The sequence below is a fragment of the Schistocerca serialis genome, chromosome 3, assembly GCF_023864345.2.
Source record: "Schistocerca serialis cubense isolate TAMUIC-IGC-003099 chromosome 3, iqSchSeri2.2, whole genome shotgun sequence".
NCBI lineage: Eukaryota > Metazoa > Arthropoda > Insecta > Orthoptera > Acrididae > Schistocerca > Schistocerca serialis.
In genome coordinates this window covers 411,309,390-411,323,077 of record NC_064640.1, presented here as the reverse complement: position 1 = coordinate 411,323,077, position 13,688 = coordinate 411,309,390, and the positions used below count along the sequence as shown (strand labels likewise).

General features: G+C 42.8%; 1 protein-coding gene across 1 annotated transcript in view; it reads left to right on the top strand.

The window, feature by feature from the left end:
• Positions 1-13,688, top strand: part of LOC126470278 (nonsense-mediated mRNA decay factor SMG7-like) — a 212,297-nt gene that overhangs the window by 83,420 nt on the left and 115,189 nt on the right. The window contains exon 10 of the mRNA XM_050098027.1: positions 2,229-2,390. Within this exon, the coding sequence (XP_049953984.1) occupies positions 2,229-2,390 (162 nt within the window). The remainder of the gene's footprint in view (positions 1-2,228; positions 2,391-13,688) is intronic.

The window sequence follows — 13,688 nt, the reverse complement described above, 5'->3', positions numbered from 1 at the left end:
TGTGTTCCATGTGGTGTCTGCACAAACATTGTATGGTCCATTTTTCTTTATTGATTGAAGAGTTTCAGCAAACATTTTTCTGGACTTTCTTGAGCAATGGATGATGCTGTAACTTGATATGGACTCCATAGCTTGCATCTCTCAGCAAGGTGGGTCATCTTGACATTCACATTTGGGGGTTCCCATATTTTTTAATCATTATCTTTCAAGTTACCGGGTCTTCCAAAGGATAAGTTGTAATGGACATAATGATGTTCGGTTTGTGGGGCGGTCAACTGTGCGGTCATCAGTGCCTGTACAAAGTCCCAATTTTTACACAGTCCAATCAAGCCACTGTCACGAAAGAAGAAGAAGACGACGACGACGACGACGACGACGACGACGACGACAACAACAACACAGGCACCCAGTCCCCAGGCAGAGAAAATCCCCAACCCGACAGAGAATCAAACCCGGAACCTCGTGATCCAAAGGCAGCAATGCTACCCACTAGAGCACGAGCTGCGGACGTATTGGACATAATGATGCTGTATTCTGCTCTTGGCAACCTAGTTCTGTTGACGTGACTCCCATGGATCTCTCTTTCATGGGATTATGTGAGAGATCATCTGTATGTGCCTCTTTTGCCGAAAACAATTACATAACTCAAAATACACATTTATAAAGTGATAATGTCAATGTGTCTTCACTTGCTTCAGAATTTGTGGCACAAAATTATCATTTAGATATCCATGTGATTGAGGAGACACACATAGGACACCTATAAAGTATAAATATCAATCGTAATCACTATATTCATTTTGTGTTGCCTTGTATATTATTACATGTTGGGGTAAGGCTTGTGTAACAGCTCTCGGGTGAAGTTCAACCTTCTCTCACTGTTCCAACTTTACTGGTTCATTTTGTAATATTAACTTATCATTAAGCAACCCTGCTACTTCATTGAGCCAGTGCAGGAACACATCCTAGATGCTAACCTGCTTTGCTGCAATGCCTACCTGGTTTGATACTGTAATTGTTTTCACTGTAGCAAAGGACCAAGGGAAATAAAATGCAGCCTGACAATCGAACTCCAGAGAGAGACCCAACTTACGCGTTTATCAATACACATACAAGTGTCAACAGGCAGAGTTAGGGACAGGCAGCTCCCTTTTGGCTGCACTAGGTGAACAATGTGGTGGTGGCACAGCCACAGTTGTCAACACATCTCAGTTCCTGGAGATGGATTTGCTCCATGGGATGTTCTCAAATGACTTTTTCCTTGACTAGGGAAAAATGGTATGTCTGTGGGCCATGTGCTGGTCCAACTTACATGTGGTCATCTTTCTTCCACATGGCTGTATACAGCTGCAGCTCGTCCTCTAGTAAAGAGTGAGGCACCACTTCATTTTGTCTGCCTGGCACAAATGCTTACTTTTGTGACCTTTGCTGTCAGTAGATTTATGCAGTTTCACAGCTTGCTAATACAGTTTTGACCTCTTTCCCTATCACTGCCTAAAGGTCTTTTAAACACACAAGTCTCCACATCTTAAAAGTTTCAGTTTAGTGGGATCACATCCATATTCTGATGTTTTTAATTAGAGAGCTGTTACTACATCAAGTCACACTTTGTCAATTTTTCATGTCCCAGAAAGTGAAATATTACTGCAGAGCATAGTTTTGGGTGGGTAGGCTAGAAGAGGGGACATAGGCCTGTATGGCTACAGTAGGTGGTCACATTTCTATTCTAAGACCTGTACTTTCCCACTTGTTATCCTTCCTACTGTTTAACTGGGTCTTATTTTAGTGGAGGAACACAAAATTCGAAATTGTTCCCATACCTTTGGATAGTTTGCATATTTCCAAATTGGTGTAGTAGACGGTTGATTTCTTTGAAGTGTGTGGGGGTATTGTATTCTTTTTACTTCTAAATCTCATCTATAGTAAACATAGTTTAAGTGGCTTTAAATCTAAGATGCATAGTCAAGAAAAATTTACATGCAAACACGTATGCATGCACCTCCACCATCCACCCCCTCCATCCACGCCCCACCCCACCCCACCTGAATGTACTCCCTCCACCCCCTACACACACACACACACACACACACACACACACACACACACACACACACACACACACACACACACACAGAGAGAGAGAGAGAGAGAGAGAGAGAGAGAGAGAGAGAGAGAGAAATAGATATTACAAGACTACAATATTTGTTTTTGGCTTCCCTGTTGTTTAGGAATGGCAGGAGCTATGCTTGTCCGAAGAAAATTCTTCCTCCTAAATCAGTTGCGAAACCCAACAAGAATTCATGTTATTACATGTGCCAGTACTGTTTAGTTCACCTGGGAGACCTGGCTCGTTACCGTCATCTTGGTCGCCAAGCTGAGCTTTTCTACAGGTGAGTAACATTAAACTTCATTGCATGTTTCTTTTAAATTATTACTGAATATTAGGCTCAGTCTTGTCTTTTTAAACTTTATCTAATTTATATACTTTATGAAAGAAAGCTGATGGTGTGTGTTAGAATCTTAAATACTTTGTAAATTAATAAAGCTCTCAGTCGTTCTGTGGCATTAATTTAGATTATGCATCAGTTGTTATTGCTTACATTTTCACATATAATCTCATGCCAAGAGTAACATTATCAAATCTTCTCAAATAGTAAATCGATTTACCTATTTCCACCCACTCAATGTCCCATTCTTGTTGGTTAAGATGATCAGACTGATGTGATTGTAATGAAGGAACAATAAATAGTGAGTAAAATTATTTTATCCTCTCTCTCTCTCTCTCTCTCTCTCTCTCTCTCTCTCTCTCTCTCTCTCTCTCTCCCCAGTCAGCTTTAGGTCTTGGTGTTAAATTTACATCTTATTCTTTGTAGAGGTAAGTGCTTCATTTTCCATGCGCCTTAAAAGGATACAAGAATCAGTCTAAATCCTCGGTGTATGTCTTCTCCTGATAGACAGCTCCAAAACTGTTCTTCATTTATCAGCACAAACCTAAAGACACTGTATCCATACTCAGTGAGTTTTCATTGTAGCCTTTATTCACAAAACTTTTTTGGTAAAATGGTGCTAATCATCTGTCACCTAGTATTTCAGCCAGTACAACACTGAAATTTTGAACACTTCAATGTACACAAAATCGTTGGGGGAAGCATGCTATACCTTGAGGTGTCACAAGGTATTGTTGTCACTGAGTGCGAGATGAGAGCAGTAAAGTGGTTGTTGAAAATTCCCACACAAAATTTGATATTGCCTCTATTGTGTGTGTGTGTGTGTGTGTGTGTGTGTGTGTGTGAGAGAGAGAGAGAGAGAGAGAGAGAGAGAGAGAATTAGCACAATTCCAGATCTCCTATTTCCACACAGTCATTTGGAAATGTGTTTCACTTTCAAAAGTGTGTGGCAGTAGACCACAGATGCTGTGGATATTGCTCTCCAGTCAGAATAATAATTTACCCCCTTTAATGTGATGATTGCTCATTGTTTTCTGTTCCATAAGTAGGATTTAAACAGCTGTAGAGCACTGTCCCAAGTATCATACTTGTCAAGTTTGTAAATAAGCAATGATTTACAGAATCGAAATCCTTCGTTATAGAGAAGATATCTGCAACCTTATTGCTGTTGTGTAATTCTGAAAAAAAGTTTACTGCATCTATGATAATTTCTGCTTGCTTAAAACATAATTCAGTGTTTAGCTAATGGGAATATTTTACAATAAAATTTTGTATTTTGGTAACAGCAGCTGTCTCAAATATTTTTGATATGACTGGAGAATTGGGATAGAGCTATAGTTTTCCATCTCCTCTGTCAATCCCTTCTTGAAAAGTGGTTTAACTTCAGCACACTGCAGTACCCCTTGGATGGAGACCTTTAAAATATTGTTCAGTTGTTTGAGATAGTGGGTGTTTAATGAAGTTTTCTACTGTTTCAAAAACATAAATGGTTATTCGAACCCAACTAGCAGATTTTTTAAATGCTGATATTTTATTTTCTGTGTCCTGCATAAAAGCTTCATAAATTTTGTAAGATGTTCATCAAGCCCAAGGGCTTCTTTTTATTATGATGATCTGTTAAATTATCAGATTTTGCTACATTTGTGTGTGGTGTCCTTAGGTTAGTTAGGTTTAAGTAGTTCTAAGTTCTAGGGGACTGATGACCTCAGAAGTTTAGTCCCATAGTGCTCAGAACCATTTTTGCTACATTTGTAAAGGCTCTGATATTTGATCGTAATTTTTGAAAGTTTTTGGCAACAGACTTAACACTTATCAATGAAACCCACTACCACATCTCAAGAGATTACAAAGTGGTGTAAATTGCAAGAAATTGATTTTAAGTTTGTGTTCCATTTGCTTACCATCAGGTGAATTTGGTAGATAATACATCCTCAAACCACTGTAGTATAATTCTGACCTTGTGACATGCACAGTTTCCATGGGAGTCCAGGTGAATGCCCTCCATAGCATCATATGCTGCCATCAGCCTCCATCCATGTCACAGTGCACATTTCGAACAGCTGTTCGCCTGGTAGAAGGCAGTGTATCCATACATGACCATCGACCTGCTGGAACAAGAAATGTGGTTCATCCAAACAGGCAAAATGTTTGTTGAACCATGTCTACAATCTCAATGATCTCATGCCCACAGCAGTTGTGATTGACAACGTCATTGGATTAACAGGAAATAATGTTAGTCATCTGCTTTGGAGGCCCATGTTCAACAGTGTATGCTAAACATTGTGCTCTGAAACACGTGGGCGTGCACTAGCATTGTACTTTGTCATTAGAGTTGCCACAGTTTGCCACCTATCTTGCTTTAGAGAAGAGGAGACGTTCAACCTCCGCATTCGGCACTGACGTCGAACACTTTGTCACCTACTTGTGGTTTCAATATCCTTCAGTCACTTTCAACAGATGCTCATGATAATAGCATGTGAATAGCTGACAGGCTTCACAGTTTCACAAGTGGTCATTCCCAGGGGCTGAGCCATAACAGTTGCTTTTTATCAAAGTCGTTTATGTCTGTGGATTTCCCTCTTTTTGCCTCGAATTTGGCTTCAATGAATTCCTCTTCTTCTCTGCTCAACTTATACATATACTTCTTTAGCGTATCACATGTTGTATTGCCATCAAGCTGTATCCAATCTCACAATGTGCATTGGTCGTAATGCTCTGTCTCGTGGTCATAGACTGACTCCATAAGATGGTGGATCCAATGAAAGAATTGCTTTCCAGTATGTTGCTGTGTGTATGAAAATAGGTAGCAGCATAATGAAATATAAATTTGTAGAACATGATATAGAATGAAATGTGCCATTCAATTTTAGCTGTGCTATCGGGTTCCATCCTAACCAACTGCAAAAAATCGGGATATATATTCTGAAAGAAGCTGCTGAAATGTGTGACTATCATGATTATTAATATTTCTCTTGGACTATGCTACTTATTTATTTCAAAACAAAAATCAGCACTTGATAGGGTTTCCCTGCAAATCAGTGTTTAGGTATTTCTAAGTGAAATAATATATTGTCAGATCCTGTCTCATCAGTACGTTTTCCGGAAGAGTCTCCACATCTGTGACAGTTTGAAATTAGTTTGTGTGTTATCCAGAAAAAGGTGCTATCATAGCTCATTCATTGTCACCAACTTTACTTCTGTTTGGACTAAATCTACATCTACATCTACATTTATACTCCGCAAGCCACCCAACGGTGTGTGGCGGAGGGCACTTTACGTGCCACTGTCATTACCTCCCTTTCCTGTTCCAGTCGCGTATGGTTCGCGGGAAGAACGACTGTCTGAAAGCCTCCGTGCGCGCTCTAATCTCTCTAATTTTACATTCGTGATCTCCTCGGGAGGTATAAGTAGGGGGAAGCAATATATTCGATACCTCATCCAGAAACACACCCTCTCGAAACCTGGCGAGCAAGCTACACCGCGATGCAGAGCGCCTCTCTTGCAGAGTCTGCCACTAATACTGAAGCTTATCAGAACTCAACACTTCTTTACCACATAATGTTTGTAAACTCTACTTGAAGGTCAACATCGCACCAGCTGTATGTTATGTCGGTTACACTGTTTTTTCTGCCACAGAAATTGTTTACTTAAGTGTAAATAGTGGAAAATTTATAATTATGTTAACGGAAAAATGGATGTGAATTAACATTGTGAACATACGAACAAATTACCCTGTTATTTAGACTTACTAATGACCACACAACCTTTGTCTTATTTTTATGCCTTAAAACTATTTTGCTATTTCCCATTTGTTTTACTTCCTTAACAATTATTTTAAATATTAGTTTATAAAGTCTGAAATATTAAGGGAAATCAGTGATTATTTTGTATTTTATTTTTTTTATGCAGCTGCCTTTCCTTTGCACTGGAAATTATTATGCCCTTGATGATCCCCTTTAACTCATTTGACACTTTGCTGCACCAGGTCCTAGATGGATAATTTAATTAAAGGAATTTGTCAAAACTGGTGTTAGTTGAACTTCCTTTAGCTTATTACTAAACAGATTTCCTTAATCAAAATTTCTTTTCCATGTGGTTTCTTACATGCATGCTCTTACCTATGTCTGCCATTCCAGTAAACAAAGCAAGAATGGTCAGAGATTCCCATGTCCATGCAAAATTTACACATACATATATATGTGTAGTTAGTTAAGATCTTAATGTAACCAGTCGCAATATAGTTGAGTTGTTGACTGGTCCACATGGTACCGTTTATGAAGCAGCCATTTGGTTATAGCTCAGCAGCATATTTCAGCACTGAGTGGTCAACCCTGCTCTTTGTCAGTTCTTATGCTGACATTGACCAACTCGGATCTGGCCTTCCATCCACATCCACATCCTTACTCTGCAAACCACTCTGAAGCACATGGCATAGGATACTTCCCATTATATGAGTACTTAGGGCTTCTTCCCTTTGCATGTCCATATGGAGTGTGGGAAGAGTGACTGTTTAAATGCCTGTGTGCATGATCCATATGAGAACGATACACAGGGAGTCATTCGGAGCTGGTTCTCAAAACTTTGCTTTCTTAGGATAGGTTGTTTGTCCAAAGTGTCTACTAGTTAAGTTTCTTTAGCTTAGTATCCTTGCCAGGCGACAATGATATGGATAGCTTAGTATCCTTGCCAGGCTACAATGATATGGATGCAGATGAGCTAATGCGGATCTCATGGCAGAGTAGTGTGCCAAGCAGCCATGGACTGTGCGCACAGTGTGTGGTATGGCCAGAACTGGTGACACAATTGTTCACTTGTTGGCAGCGATAGGTCAGGCTCGTTAGTTCTTATTCTGACATCGACCAACTTGGACCTGGCCTTAGCATCAAGCCTTGCTCTTGGTACCATCTGCTAATTATTCAGTCATTCATGCTGCCCATGTTTTGTGTCTTTCTCCCTGCCCACCTCTATGTAGTGTTTGGACTCTCTGTTCCATTGTAGACTGACCCACAGGTTGAGTTTGTTCTCCTTTTTCTGCAGTCCAGCTTCCTGCCTTCCATAGTTGAGCCACTGCTGGCTGGTGTCGTTACATTTGTGCTGACAGGACAGTATCACGGTATTGTCACACTGAGCAGATATAAAAGTGGAGATAGAGGATGTTTTTGCACTTATGATGCTTTTATATGTTTTTAAATCCCCATAGTGTTAGGGTTCATGGCCACCATATACCTGGAATTTTTGCAATGCTGGCGGGAACAGTTGTGCCTCTTGGAGCGGCAACAAAAGCTGCAGCAGGAGCAGATGCAAAACTGCTCAGATGGAATGCAGAATTGATCTGCTCTCACATCACGCTGGTGGTATACCAAATGCCTGCAGAGGAGCCTTCATCACCACCCTAACACCCTTTTCTGGTTTTGATGAGTCTGTGACTAGGTGGGAGAGTAGGCTGTGCCACTTCTTGCTGTACTGCCAGGTAAGGCATGTCATCAATCCATCTGATAAGGCCACTTGTTATTGTCCAGCAGTGCAAAATTAGATGCCTTCTATTGAATCTTAGAACATTAAGTTTGCAGACTTTGTCAGTTGTTCACACAGTATTTTGGACATCAAACCCATGCAGTGGCAGTATGGTTGCAATTTAACCACTACCACAAGTGACGTGGGCAGCCATATGCAGCCTGGATCACTGACATGAAAGGCCTCTCACACAAGTGTCCCCCTAGTGTGCTACTTTGTAGGCAAACTCCTAGGCAAATCGTCTGATTTACGCCTGCCCCCAGGAGCCAAACTGGGGCATTGGTCATGTTTGACCCTTAGCCACAGTTGCTCAGATTTCAGAAACGCATGAACTTCCGGTGGTAGTGAAGGATGTAATTTATGACAGTTGGCAACTCTAGATACATGTGGTAAACAACTGCAGTTGCCCCATGGGGTTGGCCAGGTGACCTTGTGTGATGCTGAGCAGCCTTTTGAAGACAACATTGAAGATTCGAGTGCAGCAGTGATGTGTCACTGCCCATCTTCGCTCACGTCAAATTTGGTGGGTATAAGTAAGTGAAAGTATTGTGATGCCCGCTTGAGAAATTTTTTGTGTTCTTGGCATTGTTCTCCTTGTGCATCTGTTTCTACTTAATGGGCAAGTTGCTGTTCCTGGTACAATTGTCATTTGGGGTGTATTAGAGAGGATTGCCTGCGTGTAGATGCCACGGGTGGGGTATTGCATAAAGTAGGCCACTGGGCATCAGTCTGTGGCAATCCGTGAGCCACAGGACGATCGTCGGAGGCACCAGTGTTTTCACTGGACTTCGTGGCTATCTCCAACACACCACAAACATTATCCCTGCACATTCTGCTATCATTGGTCATGGTTGTGGATGGGTGACTGATTGAGTTTCAGGTAAATACATGGGCAATGGTCAACCTAGTTAACTTATGCACATACGGGCTCTTGGGCTTCATCCCATTGCAGGGGCCATTCTCTGTCTCAGCATGTTAAAAGAATGTGAAATGGAAACTTATGCTGTTGGTGGTTAATTCACTGTTGACACAAAATATTTTTGGGCTACGCCTTTTATTTATTTCCAGATAGTTGACAAAATTTGTTTAGTATTCTAATCAGCTGTCCTATCCTGGCATAGCATAGAGGAAGCACACAAGAACTTAAATGGGGGGGTTGAGGTCAGTCTGCAGTTCTCAAGTGGTTAGGAGCAAATGCTGAAAGAGAAATGTCAAGAGATGGCAGGTGACTGCACGGATCGGCACCAAACACTGCCACAGGTCACCTATGAGAGGTGCGGATTTTTGGACTCGATAAGGATACTTGTAGGAGACCTGAGGAACTCAGGGTCCGAATAATTGCATTCGTACTAAACTACTAACTGAAGGCAATCACTAAATATTAGAAGAAACAAAGGATTCAGTTTTGGCCCGACAGAAGTCAGTATCTGAGTCCAAGGGTGTGAGAGCTACTAGAAGTGGCAATCAAAGTGAGAAAACAGACTTAAAAGGGAAATTATCCGAGGCTGGCATCAAGTGACATGGAGTTGTTGCCCAAACATTCTAACTGAGAACGTGTCTGAATACGAAAATCATGGGTTTTTAAAGGATTGGGGCAGTGCAATGTTTCTCCCTGTCTGTAGTTGGCCTGCCAATCCACTAGCACTTTACAGATACTAGTGAATCTGGCGTGTTGTTCTGCACCTCCATGACACCTGTAGCCAACTACATTTAGGTCCTTTCCTTTCTACTTCTCTGTAGGCAGGGTTATTCCTGACCTTGACACTAACAAATTCCAGATTTTTCTAGGAATAGTGTTCAGCTAAGAGCTAAACATCACTTCCCATCCTAGTATGGCTAGTTTTGTCACTTTGCTCCTCCCTAAGGATGAATACTTCTCCCTCAGGAGTGAGGACCACTGTTCCATCAATTTTAATCATTTCCCATCTCACACTAACCTGTGTGAATCCGCTGCCATTTATGTTCTCTGGAGCAAGAGTCATGCTTGCTACATGTGCCAAGACATACCTGTTTGTGTCTAATGTGTACTGTTGCACCTTACAACAACATCTAGATAGTGTATGGAGTTAGCAGTTGATTCTCTGAACTGAAACTTCCACCGTGGGACAATTGCCCTGAGTGTCTGAAATTCGCAAGCTCCTCCCATTGCTGTTTACCTTGTGTAACCTAAATGTTACCATCTACAATTGCCACTTGCCTTATGTCTCTGGTTTCCGGTCTTGGACAGCTGTAGCTGGCTTCCAATATCCTCAAGCTTAACAGTGGATAGCTCAATAAGTCATAAATACATGATAGAGTTCCCTTTAAAGATTCGAACTCTGTGCTACGGTCGTACTGTCTGGGTTGTTTGAGAGTACCTCAGGTCAAACTGAAAATTTTGAAGCCCATTCTCCATTAAGCCATCAGCAGTACCTCATTTTTGTCATCCACACCCCATTCCCTTCACCATGCATGATTTGGTGTAGTGTACATTTTTCTTACTACGTGCCCAGCTCAACCTTGTCCAGGAGGTCTTCCGGCTTGCCAAGGAGGAGCAAAGCTGTCGAGTGGTCGTCAATCTGGCATTGCGTCCTCACTTACTGCAGCTGCTGCAGGTGTTGCACTGGGGTATGTCCCATATAAAGGTTTTGGCATGGCATTGTCTACTGACCAGTGAACATCTTGTGCCAGCTTGCGTGACCTGTGTACAGAATCAGGCTCATGACAGAGTACTAATGCAAGCTTTCACGAACTGCGGTAGTGAGTGTAGTGTGGGTAGAACCACTGACCGAGGTGTTTACTTACCACCAGCAGTATGCTGGGCCCATCAGTTCATATGCTGCCATCAACCAACTCAGACCTCGGCCTTTGCATAGTGCCGTACTGAAGTCTGTCACATGGTGAGCCTACAGGATTCTTCCATTTCATATCCCTACAAATTGTTACACGCGAGTATTTGTACTAGTTGACAGATAGAAGTTGTGACTCATTGATATTATAGTCACAGTAAAAAACCTTTTTTTTTTTATTAAATGCACCATTTTACATTTTTTAACATTTAAAGCAAGTTGCTAATCTTTGCACTTTGAAACTTTATCGTAGGATCTGGCTGAATATTTGTGCAGCTTTTTCCAGACTGTACTTAAACATATATATCTGCATCATCTACAAAAAATTTGAGATTACCATTTATATACATCAGGAACAGGAAGGGTCCTAACACATTTCACTGAAGCACACCAAAAGTTACTTCCACATCTGACGATGACTCTCCATTGAAGATAATATGCTTCATCCTCCCCACCAAAAAGTCTTTGACCTGGTTACAAATTTCACCTGATGCTCCACACAATCGCACTTTTGATAATAAAACTAAAAGTGATACTGAATCAAATGCTTCTTACAACTGGAAAAATGCTGCATCTACATGACTGTCTTGATCCACAGTTTTCAGGATGTCATGTTAGAAAAGTGCAAGGTGTTCCACATGATCAGTGTTTTCAGAATCCATGCTAGTTGACCTGGAGGAGGTAGTTCTGTTTGAGATAACTCATTATTTTCGATCTCGTAAGGAGTTCTGTCATTGTACAAGAGCTGGAGCTCAAGGATATAGGACAGTAGTTCTGTAGATCACTTCTGCTAGCCTTCTTGTTGATGAGTAAGACTGGAGTAAGACTGTGCTTTTTTTACAACTACTGGGCATAGTTTGTTGTTTGAAGGATCTACAGTAGACTATAGTTAAGAGGAGCTAACTCAGCCGCAGATTTGGCATAGAATCTGATAGGTATTCCATTGGATTCTGGGAGTCTTGTTAAATTTGAGCCACTGACATGAAGATCTGTATCACTCCTATTTGCTGTGGTGCAAGGACTAAATTGGGGCAGTGCCTTTGAATTTTCATTTGTAAAGAATCCTTTGAAAACCAAGTTTGGCATTTCTGCTGTGGCTTTGCCACTCTCAATTTCTGTCCCTGTCTGGACACTAACTGTGGTACCACAACAGCCTTTATATATCCCCCCAGGGGATCCACAACTCTTTTGTGGATACGTGTGTAGCGAGCACGGGACGCCGAGCTAATGTGGCCTTCCTTCCTTTCCGGGCTGCATCCCTTCCCTTTCCGTATCCTTCCCCATCCCCCATCTTCGCCCCCCCCCCCCCCTCACCTCTGGCTCTTTCCTTCCCTTTCTCCCCCTCTGGGAGTATGGTTTGTGCCTACGTCCGGAGACGGACGCTTGTAAATGTACCGCACTCTTCGCCTTCCTTGCTTGTATGTCTTCATCTTTCTTCGTCCTTCTCTTTTCCTTACCTCTTCTCTTTACCTCTTCTCTTTACCCTTTTCTCCGCTGCGGCGTTTGAGACCTCTCTTCCTTCCTTTCCCTGTCTCTTTCTTCCTCCCTGTGCGTGTCTGAAGGCCGACCCACGCACTTCCATGCGTAGCCGGTGACGGGGTAACGCGTAATTCCCCGCCCCGGGTAGACAGGTAGGACACGTACGTACCCCCTGGTAACGGCCAGGCCCAGGGAGGGGTGATTACCCGAGCTGATACCTTCCGAAAGTGCCGATTGGTCCCTCCGTCCGTTTGTCGGGAGGTGTGACCTGAGGTGTGAACAATCACCTAAGGCGGGTGTGCCCTCGGTGAGGGCCCCCACAAGGGAGGAGCGCGCCATCGGAGACGCCGGTAATCATGGGGGATTCTTCCGCAATGGTTTCCTCACCTTCCACTATGTCTGCTCACAAACGTAAGTTCACTGAGTCTCAGCCACAGACGGTTCTTCCATCGTTGCCACAGTTCCTTGTTGTTTCTCGGTCTGACGAAGGTCACGACTTTTCCACGGTCAACCCTTTCATTATTCAGAAAGGTGTCGACGCAATTGCGGGTCCTGTAAAGTCTTGTTCCAGATTACGGAATGGCACCCTGTTGTTAGAAACACACAGTGCCCTCCAGGCTCAAAAATTGCTACGTACTTCTCTGCTCCACACCTTCCCTGTCCGGGTGGAACCGCACCGTACCTTAAATTCCTCGCGTGGAGTCGTTTATACACGCTCCCTCGATGGATTGTCTGACGAAGAAATTCAGCACTATCTGTCTGACCAAGGCGTCACGGCTGTTCATCGGGTTATGAAAAGGGTTGACTCGAACATCATTCCAACCCGCACTGTCTTCTTGACATTTGACAAAGTTCAACTCCCATCAAAAATCAAAGCAGGCTATGAGATCATTTCCGTTCGCCCTTATGTCCCAAACCCTACGCGTTGCTATCGATGTCAGCGGTTCAATCACACCAGCCAGTCCTGTTCCAATCCGGCCAAATGTGTTACGTGTGGCAGGGATGCCCATGAGGGTGCTTGTCCACCTCCATCCCCTCGCTGCATCAACTGTATGGGTGACCACGCTGCTTCCTCTCGAGATTGCCCCGTTTTTAAGGACGAAAAGCTGATCCAGGAAATAAGAGTGAAGGAAAAGGTGTCGACCTTTGCTGCTCGAAAGTTACTCGCCAGTCGACAGCCCACCGTGCCTCAGAAAGGAAAATACAGCACTGTCCTTGCTTCTCCTCGGCCAACAAAGGAGGCGGCCACGCAGACTTGCGACCTCACATTTAGTACCACGGTCGTCAGATCGGCCAGCGCAAAGATCGCCCGTTCAACCTCACCTCTTTCGCCTGCCCACTCTATGGCTCACCCTTCGTCGGGTTCTGCTAAATCTCGAGCCCAAAAGTCAGACGCCAAGTCTTCAAAAAAAGAGCATTC